This window comes from Caretta caretta, chromosome 2 (assembly GCF_965140235.1).
Source record: "Caretta caretta isolate rCarCar2 chromosome 2, rCarCar1.hap1, whole genome shotgun sequence".
Classification (NCBI taxonomy): domain Eukaryota; kingdom Metazoa; phylum Chordata; order Testudines; family Cheloniidae; genus Caretta; species Caretta caretta.
The window spans coordinates 148,099,088-148,118,850 of NC_134207.1; the positions used below are offsets into that span (position 1 = coordinate 148,099,088).

Consider the following 19,763-nt stretch of genomic DNA (forward strand, 5'->3'; position numbering starts at 1 on the left):
AGGGTTTCCCCCAGTGCTCTGTGCCTGGGGAGTCCCTCTGCTCTGCCTTTCCTGGTACTGTGATCCTCTGGTTTACAACAGTACTCCTCCAAACTACAGTCAGGTCTCCTTTCCGCCTCCTTGTCTGACTGAAGCAGGGGTTTCTATTAGGTCTCTGGCAGGGCCTTAATTGGCTCCAGGTGCTCTAATTAACTTGTAGTAACATCTCCTCAGTCCACAGGGAATAAGGCTCTGATCATCCTGGGGCTTATGTCTCTCCCATCTATCACTCTCTTGCTGCCCTCTGGCCCTGCTGTATCACATATCCTATACTATTAGTTGCTGTCAAAGGATATTTAATCAAATTCTACAAAAATAAATTTAACTCTGTAGTCCTTTTCTTTAGTTAAGCAATCAAAATTAAAAGAACCCTAAGGCCTAGTCTACACAACAAGTTTAGGTCGAATTTAGCAGCGTTATCTTGATTTAACCCTGCACCCATCCACATGACTAAGCCCTTTTCCCCCCGACTTAAAGGGCTCTTAAAATAGATTTCTTTACTCCACAACCAATGAGGGGATTAGCGCTGAAATCGGCCTTGCCGGGTCAAATTTGGGGTACTGTGGATGCAATTTGACGGTATTGGCCTCCGCGAGCTATCCCGGAGTGCTCAGTTTTAACCACTCTGGACAGCGCTTTCAACTCAGATGCACTGGCCAGGTATACAGGAAAAGGCCCGCGGACTTTTGAATCTCCTTTCCTGTTTGGCCAGCGTGGCGAGCTCACCTGTACAGGTCACCAGCTCAGGAGTCCCAGAATCACCAAAGAGCTCCAGCCTGGACCGAACGGGAGGTACAGGATCTGATCGCTGCATGGGGAGACGAATCCGTGCTGGCAGAACTGCGTTCGAAAAGACGAAACGCCAAAATATTTGAAAAAAATCTCCAGTGGCATGAAGGACAGAGGCTATAACAGGGACCCGCAGCAGTGCTGCGTGAAAATTAAGGAGCTCAGGCAAGCCTACCAAAAAACCAGAGAGGAAAACGGCCGCTCCACTTCAGAACCCAAGACATGCCGCTTCTATGATGAGCTGCATGCCATTCTAGGGGGGTGCAGCCACCACTACCCGAACCCTGTGCTTTGACTCCATCCAAGGAGGGGGAGGCAACACGTAAGCGGGTTTTGGGGGCAAAGAAGATGATGATTATGAGGAGGTTGCAGATAGCTCAGAGCAAGGAAGCGGACAAACCGGTTTCCACAATATCCAGGATCTGTTTATCACCCTGGACCTGGACCCAGTACCCCTGAACCCACCCAAGGCAGGCTCCCAGACCCTGAAGGCGGAGAGGGGACCTCTGGTGAGTGTATCTTTGTAAATATTATTCATGGTTTAAAAGCAAGTGTGTTTAATGATTAATTTGCCCTGGCATTCACGGCCAGTACAGCTACTGGAAAAGTCTGTTAACTTGTCTGGGGATGGAGCAGAAATCCTCCAGGGACATCTCCATAAAGCTCTCCTGGATGTACTCCCAAAACCTTTGCAAAAGGTTTCTGGGTGGGGGGAGCCTTATTCCGTCCTCCATGGTAGGATACTTTACCACGCCAGGCCAGTAGCACGTAGTCAGGAATCATTGCGGAACAAAGCATTGCAGCGTATGGTCCCGGTGTTTGCTGGCATTCAAATAACATCCGTTCTTTACCTCTCTGTGTGACCCTCAGGTGAGTGATATCATTTATGGTCACCTGGTTGAAATAGGGTGGTTTTAGTAAGCGGACATTCAGAGGTGCCCATTCCTGCTGGGCTGTTTGCCTGTGGCTGAACAGAAATCTTCTCCACTGTTAGCCACGTGGTGCAGGGAGGGGTGAAGACATCACCCCAGAGAATTGGGTGTGTGTGTGGGGGGGGGGGGGGGTAGCTGAGTTTCTGCTGCACGTGAACCCGGAAACCACAGCCCCTCCTTTTAAATTGCCAACCCATTTTTAATAGCCAACCCAACGGCTACTTCGTATAGGAAATGAGGGCGCTGCTGTTTGAAACCATTCCCACATGTTATGAAGGTTAAAGAAGCCAAAAGACTGTGGCTTACCATGGCTGCCTGCAAGCTGAAATCTGTTGCCCAGCCCTGCGTGAGTGATTTCTCACACCAAACCGGCATACCCTCAGTAAGAGGCAAAATACAACCTTGTATTGAAAGCACATGTGCTATGTAATGTTAACAGCAAGGTTTACCGTGAAAGAGTGTACCCATTGTTCTATAAAATGTGTCTTTTTAAATACCACTCTCCCTTTTTTCCCCCCTCCACCAGCTGCATATGTTTCTCCTTCCCAGAGGCTAGCAAAGATTAGAAGGTGAAAAAAACGCACTCGTGATGAAATGTTCTCTGACTTCATGCTGTCCTCCCACACTGACAGAGCACAGCAAAATACGTGGAGGCAGACAATCTCAGAGTGCAGAAAAACACAATATGACCGCGAGGAGAGGTGGCGGACTGAAGATGGTAGGTGGCGTCAGCTTGCTGAAAGAAGGCAGGAGTCAATGCTCAGGCTGCTGGAGGATCAAAATCATATGCTCCAGAGTATGGTTGAGCTGCAGGAAAGGCAGCAGGAGCACAGACCGCCGCTACAGCCCCTGTGTAACCAATCGCCCTCCTCCCCAAGTTCCATAGCCTCCTCACCCAGACGCCCAAGAACGCGGTGCGGGGGCCTCTGGCCACCCAGCCACTCCACCCCAGAGGATTGCCCAAGCAACAGAAGGCTGGCATTCAATAAGTTTTAAAGTGCTGTGTGGCCTTGTCCTTCCCTCCTCCACCATCCCACCTGGTGCTTCCCTCCTCCACCACCCCTCCTGGGCTACCTTGGCAGTTATCCCCCTATTTGTGTGATGAATAAATAGAGAATGCATGAATGTGAAGCAACAATGACTTTATTGCCTCTGCAAGTGGTGATTGAAGGGGGGAGGGGAGGGTCCTTAGCTTACAGGAAAGTAGAGTGAACCCGGGAGGGGGTTTCCATCAAGGAGAAACAAACAGAACTTTCACACCATAGCCTGGCCATTCCTGAAACTGGTTTTCAAAGCTTCTCTGATGCGCACCGCGCCCTCCTGTACTCTTCTAATGGCCCTGGTATCTGGCTGCGCATAATCAGCAGCCAGGCAATTTGCCTCATCCTCCCACCCTGCCATAAACGTCTCCCCCTTACTCTCACAGATATTGTGGAGTGCACAAAAGCAGTAATAACAATGGGAATATTGGTTTAGCTGAGGTCTAACCAAGCCTGTAAACTGCGCCAGCGCGCTTTTAAATGCCCAAATGCACATTCTACCACCATTCTGCACTTGCTCAACCTATAGTTGAACAGCTCCTGACTACTGTCCAGGCTGCCTGTGTATGGCTTCATGAGCCATGGCATTAAGGGGTAGGCTGCGTCCCCAAGGATAACTATAGGCATTTCAACATCCCCAACGGTTATTTTCTGGTCTGGAAAGTAAGTCCCTTGCTGCAGCTTTTGAAACAGACCAGAGTTCCTGAAGATGTGAGCTTCATGTACCTTTCCCGGCCATCCCACGCTGATGTTGGTGAAACGTCCCTTGTGATCCACCAGTGCTTGCAGCACCATTGAAAAGTACCTCTTTCGGTTTATGTACTCGCTGCCTTGGTGCTCTGGTCCCAAGATAGGGATATGCATTCCTTCTATCGCCCCACCACAGTTAGGGAATCCCATTGCAGCAAAGCCATCCACTATGACCTGCATATTTCCCAGAGTCACTACCCTTGATATCAGAAGCTCAGTGATAGCACTGGCTACTTGCAGCACAGCAGCCCCCACAGTAGATTTGCCCACTCCAAATTGATTCCCGACTGACCAGTAGCTGTCTAGCATTGCAAGCTTCCACACGGCTTTCGCCACTCGCTTCTCAACTGTGAGGGCTGCTCTCATCTTGGTATTCTTGTGCTTCAGGGCAGGAGAAAGCAAGTCACAAAGTTCCATGAAAGTGCCCTTACACATGCAAAAGTTTTGCAGCCACTGGCAATCGTCCCAGACCTGCAACATTATGCAGGCCCACCACTCTGTGCTTGTTTCCTGGGCCCAGAATCAGTGTTCCACGCCATGAACCTGCCCAACTGACACCACTATGTGCACGCTGCAGGGGCCCGTACTTTGTGAGAAGTCTCTGTCCATGTCCTCATCACTCTCGTCATCGCGCTGCAGTTGCCTCCTCCTTGCCTGGTTTCACTTTTCTTGAAGGTTATAGTCCTGCAGATCCTGCTGGATAATGGGCACGGTGTTTAGAGTGCTCATAATTGCTGCGGTGCTATAGCGTCTGCACTGAAAAAAGGTGCAAAACGATTGTCTGCCGTTGCTCTGATGGAGGGAGGGGCGACTGACAACATGGTTTACAGGGTTGGCTTACAGGGAATTAAAATCAACAAAGGGGGTGGCTTTCCATCAAGGAGAAACAGAATGGCCCCCTCAAGGATAGAACTCAAAACCCTGGGTTTAGCAGGCTGTTGATTTCACGGAGGGAGGGTGGAAGGGGGGAGAAAATGAATACAAAACAAATCTGGTCTATTTCTTGTTTTGATCCACTTCATCTATCTTTATACATCTTGCTGGCAGCAGACGGTGCAGTACGACTGCCAGCCATCGTCATCTCCTGGCTGCTCATTAGAAGACGGTGCAGGACTGCCGGCAGGACTAAATCGCCATGAGACGAAACTTAAAAGGAAAATGACCTGGCTGAGTCACTCCCATGTTTGCCCAGACGCCCCTGACTGACCTCACCGAGGTCGGCTAAAAGAGCACTCTGGAGTACGGTGACAATGGCTACCAGTCGTATTGCACAGTCTGCTGCCAAAAGGCAATGACTTGCTGCTGTGTAGCAATGCAGTATCGCGTCTTCCAGCACCCAGCAGACATACGGTGATGGTAAGCTGAGCGGGATCCATGCTTGCCATGGTATGGCGCCTGCACGGGTAACCCAGGAAAAAAGGCGCGAAACGATTGTCTGCCGTTGCTTTCATGGAGGGAGGGAGGGAAGGGGAGCCTGACAATAGGTACCCAGAACAACCCGCGACAATGTTTTTGCCCCATCAGGCATTGGGATTTCTACCCAGAATTCAAATGGGTGGTGGAGACTGTGGGAACTGGGATAGCTACCCACAGTGCAATGCTCCGGAAGGCGATGGTTGCCTCGGTAGTGTGGACGCACTCCGCCGACTAAATGCACTTAGAGCATTTGTGCGGGGACACACACAATTGACTGTATAAAAATGCTTTCTACAAAACCGACTTCTATAAATTCAACCTAATTTTGTAGTGTAGACATAGCCTAAGAAAGGTGGTATGTGTAAACAGTTAAGCAGTTGTTTAAATTAAGGTTTGCTTCATATCCTATCTTTCTTGCAGTGGTCTATCTGCTACAGTGTGACAGAGCCACAATGTGTTAGTGTAGGTTACAGAAGCATCTAATTTGCCATGTTTTTTCTGAAAGATTGTCGGAAATGGATGTGCCTTGATCCTATTATATTAGGGTCCTGGGTTCTATACCTGAACAGATCTTGTGCACCTCTGAACATGCTTGTATTTAAAACATTACAAAGTTTAAAACAAAAGCAAAAAAAAAAAAGAAAATAAGTAAAATAAAACTGAATGGAAGAGCTCTAGAACCTTGACAATGGCAATCATGCTGACTATATACAATATAAATGGCGCAATGATGATTTGCTGTTAAAACTAGTGGTTCCCAATTTCAATGCCAAGAGTTTATGTTCTTGGAGGATATTTTAAGCATCTGTTATGTATTTTTGGGGTAGTAATCAGAGCATTTAAATCTCAGCTCATTTAATAGGCAGAGAATATCTATACCCATATTTGGCTAATATAAGTTAAAGAATTAATTTACATAAACTTTCAATAAGTATCACATAATAGAAATGACAATTCTTTAACTAGAGCAGGGCTGCAGGCAATGGTGAAAAATTATGCCATTTTTGTTTACATGTGCATAAGCAGATTTGAATACGTTATCTATATTTCAAAAGTTTCACTTTCAACATTACTCTGTACTTACATATTTTTAGGGACCTAAGAAGGCACTTGTAGACAACTTTGTGGTTTGTCAGTTTGATAATGAAAGCATGATAGCAAAGCCATTCTGCTGCTTCAGAAGGAAATAGCCCAGAAGCACCTTTGGTGCCTAAAGCAATCCCTGAAATGAAACAAACACAGTTTTACCAAAAGCTGATTAGCATTCAAGGATGTGCAGCAAATCCCTCTCCCTCCAATCACCTGAATATATAAGCACTTCAAACTTGAATGGATTTTTTCTTACAAAACCCATGAGAGCAAGGAAGTTGTGCCCTCATTTTTCAGATGAGGAACTGAGGCACAGAGACATTCAGTGATTTGTCCCAAGTCACATAGGAAGAGTACAGCAAAACTGGGAACTAGTTAACCACAAGATCATTTCCCTCTCCATAACTCATAAATAAAAGCTCTGACTGGTGGGGATGGGAGAGGTTAAAAAACAAATGAAAAATCTGCATCTTTAGTAAGTGAAAGTTTAAAAAATTAACACATTGGGTGTGATTCTCATCTCTACTCCACATCTTTTATGCCAGGTAAAAGGACCAAAATGGAATCTTCTTCCTTCCGAACTATCTCGGAGAGAATTCCTCTGGTACAGACTCTGCAGAAGACAGCTGTAAGGCTGTCTTCCAAGGACCTTCTCACGAGTTCTGGCATGGGGGCGGGAGGGCTGTGGTAGGGGAGTATCACAGCACACACTGCTATCACAGACAGGACAGTCCAGGGAGGTTTCTATAACTTACACTATAACATAACATATGTTATATGTCTATAACATACACTATCTAAGCAGGCTAGCAGCCCAGAATCAAGAAGGTGCAAAGGTGTCTAAAAGCCGTTTTATCCCCCTTGGCCTTGGACTGCAAATTCTATGCTCCACCACTTAGAAGCACAACACGGAATCTTTCACCCATTGTGTGTGATTATGTTGTGATGTTATATGAGGACAATTAGCAGAAAATAAAACTTGGTTAAAATGAACACGTAAAGAAATAATTTATGAAAAATGAAAGTGTCAACTCTTTTACTAAATAGAAAAAAGACTGTAGGTTACTATTATTGGATTGACTAGAAAAAATGTCACGCAGGTTTCAAGAATCACTCTGTCTTCTATAGGCCACAGAAACACAGTAAATTAGAGCAAAAGATATGTTGGTAAAGTGTTCATTAATTTGAAAAATTCAGATTAAGAACTACTTCAAGACAAAGGAGGAATGTGTGAAAAAGTCAGTAATAGGTTATAGAATCTCTCTATAATTAGATTCTGGATTTAATTTACTCTTGTATTTTTCTTCTTTGCACAATTTCTTGTGTATATTATTTCTACAGTACTACAGATGTGTATAGCCCTTATTTTATAGAAAGTTTAAAAAAATGTCAGACCTATACCACACACAAAATGAGGTATTGGAGGATGAGGAACAACAAAGGTCCTGATCAGGAGATATGCTGCTTGTTATATATGCAGTCTTACTTCCTATATATACACATCTTTTAAAATATGCAGATTAAATATATTTAAATTTAGGCAAAGTAGAATGATATCCAGAGTAGCAGTCAACAACAGAAAGCTAATGGGGGTGGGATCTGAAGAAAGGAACATGAGGATGTTCCAGGCATAGGGGGCTGCATAAGAAAAGGTGCACAGATGTTTATGGAAAGGAGAAGACAAAAACAACATTAAAGAGCATTGAATGGCAACATATTTGTGTAAATAACGAGAAGGTAACAACAGAATATAAGATTTCAGTAGAAGCAGTACCATGCAGCCCTGAATAAGAAGTCTGAATTTAATATTAATTCTCGTGAAATAATTCTTGGGAAACCAATGAAGGGACTAAAGGAGGGAAAATAAAATAGCTGCAGAGAAGGGTAAAAAGTGCTTTCGACTGCATCCTGTCAGAAGGACTTGAGGAGACACAAGGTGAGATTTTGGGAGGCCAGGAAGGAGAAGGTTCAGTAGCCAAGGCAAGAGATGACCAAAGAATGGACCAAGGTTTTGGGAATGCGGATGGAGGTGAAGGGACAGAATTTCACAATATGAGAAAAGAATTAGTAACAGCAGGATTTACAGTCTGAATGGAAAAGGAAGTGAGAAGAAAAAAACAAAGGTTGTGAGCCTGGATGACCAGAAAGATGGTGGGAAGGATGATAATAATAATAATAATAATAATAATGGAAGGAAAAGGAGAGGGTTTTTATGGTAGGAGTAGGACAAGAAATTTCATTTTTAATATGTTGGATTTGAGTTAGTGGCTGAACTTACAGTAACAGAAATGGGAGGAAATGGAAGCTTCTGCTTGAGGCTCCAAGAGGAGAAGCAGAGGAGGGGGTCATCAATAAGAAGTTATGAGAGTGTATGAGCTCATCCATAGAGGGGAGAGCGGTGACCAAGGAATGTGCTCGAAGGGACTTCACCAGAGAGTAAATGAGGGGAGAAGCAACCAAGTAAGAAAATGAAGGAGTGATAGAAGAGGCAGGAGAAAGACATCTCAAGCAAGAACAAATAATCAATCTTACCTGGTATCTTAATATAAACCAACCCTTCCCCTGCTGCATTCTCTCCTCAAGTCCTACTGCCTCTCAAATATCTCCTCTTTCCCATCCCATAGTGCTCCAAGATGCCACTCCCAGACTCCACATTTGCAGTCTGCAGTTTCCTCACCCTTCATTGTCTACCTCAAGCAGAAGCTACAGCAGAGACCAAAGTGAGCAGTTGATTGGGACTCTGTTACTGTGCCTGGTCTGAGAGTAGATCAGGTAGAGTAAGCTAAGTCACTCAGCCTAGAGCACAACGTCAGTGTCATCTGCCCTCCCCATGGGGCAGGAAAATAATCCTCTCCCAATAGTCATTGCCTATGTGGAGAAAAGAGAGAAAGATAAAGGTACACACAAGGAGGAATGCCTCCAGTGAATGAGTGCTGGGGGGAGAGCATGTGCATGCTAGAAATGTGAGCCTATACCCAAAATTCCTGGCATGTTTGTACAGCCCAGGCTGAAACCTGTGCCACCTCATCTTCACTGTTATTTTTAGCCATGCTAGCTAGCTTAATGCTAGTGCAAATATGCAATCACCCCTTTGACTACAGCATAGACTCAGCCCAGAACAGGTTGTTGGCAACCACAGGCATATGCTACCGGCTACATAATATTATATCGTTTTTAAAAAGTGTATCAGAGGCAGTAACCTAGTGACTATGGAAATGGGAGTCAGGCAACCTGGATTTGTACAGAACTCTGACAATAATTTCTGTTGTGATGTTGGGCAAGTTCATTAGCATCTCTGTGTTTCAGTTTCCTTATCCTTAACCTGAGATAATACTATGAACACACTCAAAAACTTGCATTTACTTATTGTAACCATTTAAGCAGATACCACAATATTTGTAATAATCCTTAATTCTAAGTACATGGAATATTAGAAATATAAATAAAGTTAAAGGTGGTAAACACCACACTTGAGGTCGTCCACTGTATTCACCCACCTCTGCAAAGCAATGAGATCCTCTGCAGAAATGTACTGTAAGTACCTTTAATTCATATACAGGTTATGTATTATGGAGGAGCTCATCACGACTCCATAATGAAGGATGAGAGGACCCAACTGTGACTTTCTGTACCTTGGGGGAGTGCCCTGTAACCCCCATATTCCTCATCAATACATAATTGTGATCTTGCATATAGAGCAGTCCATGTGAGATATCTGGGGAAAGGTTATGATCTGCTGAAAGTAATTTTTCTATCCATATATGTATATCATTAATGCATATGTAGTTATGAGAATTTTATTGTGTGGTTGTCACTAAATTATGCTGTAAATTGGGGGAATCAGCCAGATATTAGCTCCACAGAGACAACAGCAAGGAAAGTAACCAACACCCAGGCGGAGTGTCAAACAACGCATCAACAACCATTGTCCAGCAAGAGAACTACAATTCAATGACCCGCCTGCATGAGGCCACACCAGGGGAATTGCTCAACCTTGCCTGGAGACTCAGCAATGTCCACCAGACATGCCGGGACTTGTGTTCTCCAAGCACATGGGACTGAGGGTATAAAACAGAACACAGGGGCCCCATGCTGGGCCTTTCTCCTGCCCCCACCTATGCTGCAAGCAACAAGGACATTGAGAATACTTAAGACTCCAACAGAGGAGACTGATCCAGGTTTCCAGGGTGAAATCTGTGTACTATGAACTGCAATATCCAGTGGGGTGAGAAAAATGCTTAATCTAGATGTTGCCCCGTCTAATAGGGTTGAGAGTTTAGACTGCATGCTTATATTTTATTTTATTTTGGTAACAAACTCTGATTTTTTGCCTATCACTTATAATCACTTAAAATCTACCTTTTGTAGTCAATACATTTGTTTAACTGTTAATCTTTATCAAAGAGTTTGCCTGAAGTGTTTGGTAATCTGCTCAGGTTTGCAAAGGCTAGTGTTTATTCACTTTCTATACATGAAGTGATGAACCAATTAATAAATCAGCACTGCTCGTCTTCAGCAATGCAAAACAGCATATTCCTGAGGTACAGTGCTGGGATCTGGGCGGATCTGGCTCGTGCCTTTCCTCTGTGTGATTCATGAGTGACTCTGGGAGCATTCATGCAATCTAGCTAGGTGGGGGCCTCCACATACTGTTGTGCTGAGTGTTAACAGTGCCTGCAGGGGTTTGCTGCTTGTCACTAGCAAAGCATTGTGAGAGACAGCCGAGGCTGGAGAGAGTTAAGGGAGCACAGCGGTCTCACAGTCCCAGGCTGCACCCCAGGGATTGCATCACACAAACACTTATTTAATTTATTTTCTGAGAATTTAAAAGTAAAATCTGTTAATTAGTTCCATCCCCAGTGGTTTTACTGGCTGAAGGAAAGGGACCTCAATTGTATATCAATTGTCTCTGATCAGTCCCAAAGCTGCAGTTGTCAATGCTTTCAGGATTTATTAAATGTGAACTGTGACATCTCCATTATTTTATCCAAAACAGGGAAATGCCTCCTCTCTACATACGTTATATAGGTAAACATTTTGTTTCTAATAGAACATGCTGCTTGATCATTCATACTAGTTACCCTGGTATGGGAGAATGATTCACTGCCAGTACAACAGATGAGCATAACAGTGACTGCAGCTACTGTGCCACTGAGGTGTTGTAACATTCTGGGGTGCACTCCAGACCAGAGAAGAGTTGTGTCACCTCTTACCCCATGACCCTGAGTACCTTACAATGCCTTGCTACTGTGGCTCTCTGCCTGGGACAACCATAGTCAGCAAAAAGCATGCACTCTATTTTTGTGAAAAGAAAAGGAATACTAGTACTCCTTTTCTTTTTGCGAATACAGACTAACAAGGCTGCTACTCTGAAACCTCTATTTTTGTGGTATTGCAGGCAGGCATTACCCGAACCCTGTCGCAGTGCCACAGTTATGCAGGATTTACACACAGCTTATTAATATAACTGAGGTTTACACTTTAAGCACTGGTGAAATAGTTTTAAGTGATTTTCAAGTGAAAAGGCTGGGAGCAGTCAAAGAAAGGCATAAATATGATTAAGCAGCAGAAAAGGCAGGATGTGCAAAGAAGCAGATGCTGAGCTCACCAAGAAACAGCTAAAAGAGCTGTTTGCACAGTGAGGTCTTGCAGCAGCTGATCAGATTCAGAAGCAAATAGAGCGAGTAGCCATGCTGCACTCATAAACCAGGAGACAGAATGGGGCACTTGCTGCAAACTGGGAGCCAGATAAGGGTCCCTTTTTCTCTTACAGGACATGCAGGAGACTAAGCAGATGGTTCCCCAGATAATCCAACAGAAGCAGTATCAATAGCGAGAGGTACAGAGCTGTGGAGGTTGGAATGGAAAAGGCTGTTAGTGGAGGAGACACGGACAGATCTGGAGATCAGGTGTCTGAGTCAGGAAGCAGAGCTGGAGCAACAGAAGCTTGCTGACAAGGACAAACAGGCAGCTCAGACAGAAGAGGAGGGCAAGTCATGCTCATGGAACCCAGGAGGAAGGACATAATGGTGTACCTGATAGGAGGCTAGCAGACAACCAGATGTGGGTATGATGGACCCTACCACTCTGCCTGTAGCCTTTGATATTATGGGTTCTAAAAGTTATTCCAGGATTCTGACTGTGGGAAGTGTTTTTTCTTGATGTGTTGTTTGTATGCTGTTTTGAGGTAACCAGGTTGAACCCGAGGGCTCAGATACAAGCCCACGATAGCCAGACTCAGTGGTTGAAGCAGTAAACCCTCACCAGGGAAATGGCGTCAGCGCTGAATGTGTCTGTGGTACAGCTGAAAAGGTGCCGTGGCACAAGATCTGCTCATGTGCTAAAGACTCTGACACAGCTAGGAATGCTGTGGTCCAGAACTCCACTGAAAGTAGAGAAACTGAGGCAAGGCTAGACAGTGCAGTGGCCCAGAAACTGCTGAGTGCAGAGAGATGGTGGTGGATCAGAACTCAGCTGGGCGCAGGGCAGACTTTGAGGGGGATGAGACCTGTTTTCGTGTCCTAATGAGTGACAACTTTTTACTGTTTTGGGTGAAGGAAACTGAGGCACAGCTAGATGGTGTTGTGGCCAATGATTTGCTAGGAGCAGTGGGACTCTGGCACAGCTAGGTAAATAACTGTGGGCCAGAACTCCACTGAGAGCAGGGCAGACCTGGAGCAGTAAGAGAGCTGAGTAAACACTTTCAGGGATGACAGAACTCTGGGCTGGGTGACCCAGAGGGTGTGAAGCAACTGCTGGGGGAAGTATGGATGCTAAAGAGGGGGAAAGGTGCCCCTTAATCTATAGATTTAGGATGGTCATTTCAGATGTAATTAACCATATTGAGGGGTTGGAGAACAGTGGGTTCTAACCTGCTGCCAATGGGTCAACCAGTGGGTCAACCCTGCAGCTTTGTAAGGGGGGCGTGGTGACACTAAGCATCCTGTATTCACATTGTAAACACTACTGTAATAATCTTTGTGAAAAATATGCTTTGTGAGGTATTGCCTGAAGATCAACAACTCACTGATCATTAGTAATTTTGTGTGATGTATGTCTGTGGTGGTATTAAGAGTTATGGACATATTCTGAAAGGATAACTAAAATGTGTTCAGGCCAGGCAAATCAGGGAGTTAATAAACAAACCTGTTGATAAACATTAGACACAGAAATGTACATTTGATTCTCTGAGCAGCCCAATCTTCAGGAAAAGACAATGGTCCATTTTTACATATTTGGTAAACAAACTAAGAGTGAGTTTGGCTCATCTTGCTGGTTGCAACCAAGGCTGGTAGAAGCTAGAGTGGTGCTGTAGACAGGCTACTGAGGTCAGAACAGCTGAACAAGGACTGTCTAGCATACGGACACTAAGGGTGTGACCTATACACTGGTAGGCTGGTTGTAAGCTACAACAGCAAAGCATTGCAGGCAAGTGACAACCCCTCACTGGTCCGGATTGCACTTCTGAACCCCGTCACGTGTCTATTTTTAAAACTTTAAAATTCTTCTTTATTTTATGATATTCATAACCACTTAACATGCTGTACCTGTGTTTTTGGTTTCCAAAATAGAATAGCAGCATGATGCAGTATCAGAAATGATCCTCAGGAAGAAGCAAGGGTTTTTTCTAACTTGCTGGTTAAAGGGAAGCTGGAGAACACATGCATGGAACCTAATAATAAAAGAGTCTATTAAACTTTTAAAATCCCAAGTGATAACCTTAAAAAAATTAAAAACATTGGAAAGGGGGTGGGAAACTTGAGCCCCATTTAGTTCCTTATGGGAAGGAGAAGAATGAACTGTTGGCATCAGATGCTGGGTCTGCGGGTCACAGTGGGGGGAAGAGAGGAGAAAACAGACATACATTTACAGGGTGGGGGGAAAAGAAGAAGAGGTTGCCCAGTTCTTGCCCCACATGGTGCTCCTTAAAGGATGGTGGTGGGGGAACTCAGGCCAAATCTCTTCTCCTCCACTCCCAGCAACAGCTGTTCTGGCAGCTTTCAGGTGGTCCCAGTGCAGCATCTGCTACAGCAGGATAGAGTCCCTCATCCTGAAAGTTTGGCCTACATTCTTTGTTCCTATAGGTATAAATTTATATTCAGTTGTATTAAAATGCACAATTGTTTGCTTCCACCTAGGCAATCCATGTTGCTCTGTATCAGTAACCTATCCTCTTTATTATGTAGAGCTATACAATATTCCTACTCAATATTTCCCCATTTCTATATCCATGGAGCACATTAACCCTTTTGGCCACAGTGTTGCATTGGGACCTCATGTTCAGCTGATAATCCACCATGACCCACATATCTTTTTCAGTTACCTTTCCCCAAATGTTATCAATGATGATTTTTTTTCCCCCAGGTCATTAGTAAAAATGTTAAAAGCATAGTTAAAAATTGATCCCTGCAGGATCACAGTAGAAATATTTCCATTTGATGATTCCCCATTTACAATTACATTTTGAGACCTGCCAGTTTGAATTCATTTAATGTGTGCCATGTTCATTTTGTATTGCTCTAGTTTTTTTTTTAAATGAGATTACAAGTTGGGTTGATCAAGGTAATGGTACTGATGCAATACACTTCTGGTAAGGCTTGGTACCACTTTACATGGACAAAAAAGTTGGACAAGATCTGTTTTCCCATAAACCCATGGTGATTGGCATTAATTGCATTCCCCTTCTTTAATTCTTTGTTAACTGAGTCCCATTATTTTGCCTAGGATCAATGTCAGGATAAGAGACGGGGCGGTGCGGGGCTTGTTACGACTATAGCCTCCCCAAATTTTCCCTTAGCACCCCCCCCATAGCCAGTCCTCCCAGTGCAAAGATCAAACTTTATGCAGAAGTTAGGGTGGCATGGTATGGCATTGCCACCCTTACTTCTCCACTGCTGCTGGCGGTGGCGCTGCCTTCAGAGCTGGGTGGCTGGAGAGTGGCGGCTGCTGGCTAGGTGCCCAGCTCTGAAGGCAGTGCTGCCACCAGCAACAGGGCAGAGGAAGCCTAGGCAGGGGCTGGGGGGGGCCCAAAAGCAGTCCCAAGCCTGTGTCCCTGCCCGCCAGGGCATGCCGCCCAGGGCAGATGGAGGGGCTGGGGTTCCCACAGTGGCTTGGACTAACCTGCTCCAGCCCAAGCTCCTGTGCCCCACTTCCCGTGGTCGCTGCTCCCCAAGGGCTCTGCTGGCCCCAGAAAAGCGCCCCCCCAGGTGGCTCTTACTGGCTGCAAGTAGTCAAAGGGTGGTAGGGAACTGAAGAGACGCTGCAGCCCCATGACCCCAGGCACCACCAGCAGCAGGAGGAGACAGGGGAGCACCTTGGTCACCTGCACCATGACACCAGCCAGCGCAGCAGCCACCCTGCACTTCCCAGCTCTGGTTTCTGGCCTCCGACCTGGCCAGGGGACAAGGCCTCAAGGGTGGGATGAGGAAGAGGTGGGGCCAGCACTTACCTGAGGAGCAGGGGCCAGGGAGAAGCAGAGCCTTGTGGCAAGTGGGGGCCAGCACCTACCTGAGGAACTGGGAGAGGGCTGGGGCAATGGGAAGGAGGCGGGGCCTCTTGGCTAAGGGTGGGACCAGAATTTACCAGAGAGCGAAGGGGCACAGCCCCCCTCCCCTGGCTAGTTTTCTTAGCCCACCTCAGCCCCGCCACCGGGAAGAGGCTGGTATTGCCCCTGCTGACAGAACTATAATTACCAGGGTCATCCCATTTAGCCTTTTTAAATATTGGCATAACATTCGCTTTCTTCCACTCTTCTGAAACTTCCTCAGTGTTTCAAGAGTTATTTCAGAGTAGCAGCTGTGTTAGTCTGTATCCACAAAAAGAAAAGGAGTATTTGCGGCACCTTAGAGACTAACAAATTTATTTGACCATAAGCTTTCGTGAGCTACAGCGAATTTATTTGAGCATAAGCTTTCACTGTAGCTCTAAGGTGCCACAAGTACTCCTTTTCTTTTTTCAAGAGTTATTGAAAATCAACATTAATGGTTCAGTGAGCTCTTCAGCCAGTTCTTTTAAAATTTTTGGATGCAAGTTATCCATCCAGACCTGCTGATTTAAAAATGTCTAATTTCTAGTAGCCACTGTTTAATATCCTCTTGAGTTACTCTTGGAATGGAAAGTGTTTCATAAGCATCATATGATATAACTACAGAACAGAAATATTTATCGAACACTTATGACTTAGGCCATCCAAGTAGGCAGACTGGATTTTTCTCTTACCCATTCTCCCTTGTTACGAAATATAGCTTAGGGAGGGATCCCAGACCCTGTGTCACAGTAAGAGTTTCACACCTTTGACGTTAATGGATCCATTGTAAGTAATCTCCGAGATCAAACCACAGCCACAGAGATAGGTCACATAAAACATAGGAAGTTGAAACGGTGTTGGAAAGGTGGCTTACTAAGGGAGAACCTGTGCAAGTTCTTTTGAAAGGTGGGCTATGTCCTTTGAGCTCTCCCCAAACCTGCTGCTTCCAAAGCGAAACAACAGTTAGAATGGAATAGAATGATGTATTAGAGTGAAGTATTGAAACAGAATGGTGTCTCCCTATGGAGTTGTATGACAAATGCAGGTATGGTGATATCTGTAGACTTAAACAAGTTTAATGAGTCAATACTGGGGGGGAAAGGTATATTGCTCTTGCCACGGAAAATAAAGGGCCACATCCCTCAAGTAGCACAGAAGTAGTAGTATTCAATAGAGCTAGAAAAATTTACACCAGCAGAAGATAGTTGGTTAGTTGGTGCAGTAATGGTCTCCTCACTAGATGTAGTTAGTAAATGCTGGCAAGTTCCACCCCCCCGAGAATACCAAGCTGACAAATTTTATAATGTAACTTAGAAAAAGAAGATATTGATTTCATTTGTTCCCATTCAGCGTCAAACCCTACTAAATACTGCGAAGCTTGGAGGGAATGGAAATGTATACGGAAGACATTTTAGTTCATGGGAAGTTAGAAGAAGATTATAACACAAAGGTTAAAACAAGTTTTTAAGGCAATCAAGGCTATTGGACTTTAACAGACAAAAGTGCATCCTACAACAAAGTCAGCTATGTTCTTAAGGACACATGAGTTATAAAGGGGAGTAAGGGCAGACCACCACCACCAAAAAAAAAAAAAAAAAAGAAAGGCTCGAACTGAAATTCTGCCACCTAAAATGTATTATGAAACATGTGGGAGTCATTTTGAGTGGCCTTCCAGTCTCGCTATAGAGATTAGAACAATGTAAAATAGCCACTAGTGGTGATACACAACTGCAAGATGCAGTTGGTGCAGTGACTTAATGACGTTGTGCATACAGCCTGTGACTTCTATCCAGTGAAAGAAAGTTTTCCAAATTTGATTATCTATGCCTATTGCATTGTACTTCCACAGGGTCAGACCCACAAAGGGACTTTGGTGTTGCAAGGCCTGATTTTTAGGCTCCTTGCCACCCAGTGGAATCCCCAGTCCCAAATTAGGTGACCAAGCTCCCTTTACAATGCATGAGGAGAGACAAATGCCGAAGAACGGGATCCACAAAAGCCAGCACTGTGAACCAGGAGCTGCCAAAGCTAGCCAACAGGACATGCTGAGGAGAGGATGGGTCCTTACTCCTGTCCCTCAATGGGATTTAGGTGCCTACATCTAGGCCAGAGGGAGGTACCTATCTCTGCTTAGGATTCATAGCCATGAACCTTCTCCTGGATTTAGATGCCTAAGCTGTTTTTTGGAGGAGGTGGTGGTATCACCACTGCCCCCATATAAATGTTAGCCCAGCGGTTACAGCATTGACCTGGGATATGGGAGCCCCAGATTCAATTCCCCCTTTTGCCTGAGGTGGGGAAAGGGATTTGTATGTGGGTTTCCTACTCACCAGGGAAATGCCCTAGTTACTGCACTGTGGGTTATTAAATAATCTTTGGGCCAATAAAAGAGAGAAAACTCTACAGCCCAGCAGTTAGGGCACTCACCTGGAATATGAGACCCATGTTCTAGTCCCACTGCTCCAATGCATAGTTACTATTTATAAAAAGTGGAACAATTTCAACAGCAGACATTGAGAGAAACCTGCCCTGGAATAGCCCATAGCCCAGTGCGTAGGGCATTCTCCTGGGAGAGGGAAGACCCTAAGTTCAAATTCCTTTTCAACATTAAGGAGGGTGGGGGAAATGAACCTGGGTCTCCCATATCATGCGGGAGTTCTTGAGACACTGGACAAAAGGTTATAACAGGAGCACCTCCTGTTCTGAGTGGGGTTATGCATGCTCTGAGCATGCCCACACAGACAAGACAAGTGGGGGGGAGCACCTAGTTTGAGGATACCATTTTGGCTTAGCATGAGGTAGGCACCCAAGCACCTAGTCTGAGGTGGCTATGCACATGCTCACTGGAAGAAACGTAGGTACTTACAAAGTTGGTGACAGCTGAGTGAGGATTTTGAGGATTGCAGTGGTGCATAAAGGTAGGACTTACATCTAAAGTGGCAATTATCATTATTAATAATTATTTGTAGTCAAGTGGTGGAAGCAAGCATAAATGTCAGTGTAGTGGGCCAACAAACTCACCTAAAATGCATGGTAAATCATGCAAGTCTGGTGTCAGAAAGACACAATTAAAACAACCGTTCAGCCACAGCATTACATGATAGTTAGGGCCCTACCAAATTCAGGGTCCATTTCGGTCAATTTCACAGTCATAGGATTTTAAAAATAGTCAGTGTAATGTTTACATCTGAAATTTCATAATATTGTAACTGTGGGGGTCCCGACCCAAAAGGGAGTCATGGGGAATAGCAAAGCTATTGTAGGGCGGTCATGGGATTGCCACCCTTGCTTCTGCGCTGCTGCTGGCAGGGGCACTGCCTTCAGAGCTGGGTAGCACCCTGCTCTAAAGCCAGTGCCACCACCAGTAGCAGTGAGGGTCACAGGATATGAGCGGTCATCACTTCGGGGGGGAGGGGGCGGCAGGGCCAGCCTTATGGGGGGAGGTTCCCGGAGGTGGCTCTGACCCAGCCCTGGGAGTGGCCTATGCAGGGGAAGAGGAAGTCTAATCCCTCCCCAGCCCAGCCCAGCCCAGGACTAGCCACTGGAGCCCAGCACACGGCAAGAGCCTCTGGCTGAGGTGCACCCAGCCCTGCCCCTCCCCTACAGTAGCCAGATATCATAGGGGAGATCGGTTTCACCGTCTGCAAAGCATTTTTCACAGCTGTGAATTTGGTAGGGCCCTAACGATAGCCCTTGGAAAAGAAAAGAAAAGCACTAGATCAGTGTATACAGGGGAGGCCTACCAATATGATAACACTGAATATTTTTCTAAATTTGTAGAAATCTACTCATTAGAATTAGTCCACTGAATGCATCTGATGAAGTGAACTGTAGCTCACAAAAGCTTATGCTCAAATAAATTTGTTAGTCTCTAAGGTGCCACAAGTACTCCTTTTTTTTTTTTTTTTTTTTGCGGATACAGACTAACACAGCTGCTACTCTGAAACCTGTCATTAGAATTAGACCCACAAGTCAAAACGTCAAAGAAAAGTTAAGAAAAGACATCTTTTTAGCATTCAAGAAGAAATAGTCATTGACAACAAGCCACAGTTTATCAGCTCTGAATTGTAAGTTTGGGGAATACAGTACAATTGCAAGAATATTACTTCCAGCTCCCCTCACCAGCCAGGGAATGGTCCAGTGGACAGAATACAGACTGACAAGAGAATTTTGCAAAATTAG

At 45.1% G+C, this 19,763-nt stretch overlaps 1 protein-coding gene and 1 long non-coding RNA gene across 6 annotated transcripts in view; one reads left to right on the plus strand and one right to left on the minus strand.

The window, feature by feature from the left end:
• Nucleotides 1–19,763, minus strand: part of TERT (telomerase reverse transcriptase) — a 141,495-nt gene that overhangs the window by 39,588 nt on the left and 82,144 nt on the right. The window contains exons 14-16 of one of the 5 annotated variants that reach the window (XM_048839496.2): nt 13,603–13,727; nt 6,051–6,188; nt 2,886–4,243 (exon numbers count right to left, since the gene is read on the minus strand). In XM_048839496.2, coding sequence (XP_048695453.2) covers nt 4,242–4,243; nt 6,051–6,188; nt 13,603–13,727 — 265 coding nt within the window. In that variant the 3' untranslated portion in view covers nt 2,886–4,241. Of the gene's footprint in view, nt 1–2,885; nt 4,307–6,050; nt 6,189–13,602; nt 13,728–19,763 lie in introns of those variants that run through there. The other 4 variants (XM_048839494.2, XM_048839495.2, XM_048839493.2 and 1 more) reach the window with 4 other exon arrangements.
• The window catches only part of LOC142071120 (uncharacterized), a 36,220-nt gene continuing 28,196 nt past the window's right edge, over nt 11,740–19,763 (plus strand). The window contains exon 1 of the long non-coding RNA XR_012667102.1: nt 11,740–12,122. This is a non-coding gene — a long non-coding RNA (uncharacterized LOC142071120). The remainder of the gene's footprint in view (nt 12,123–19,763) is intronic.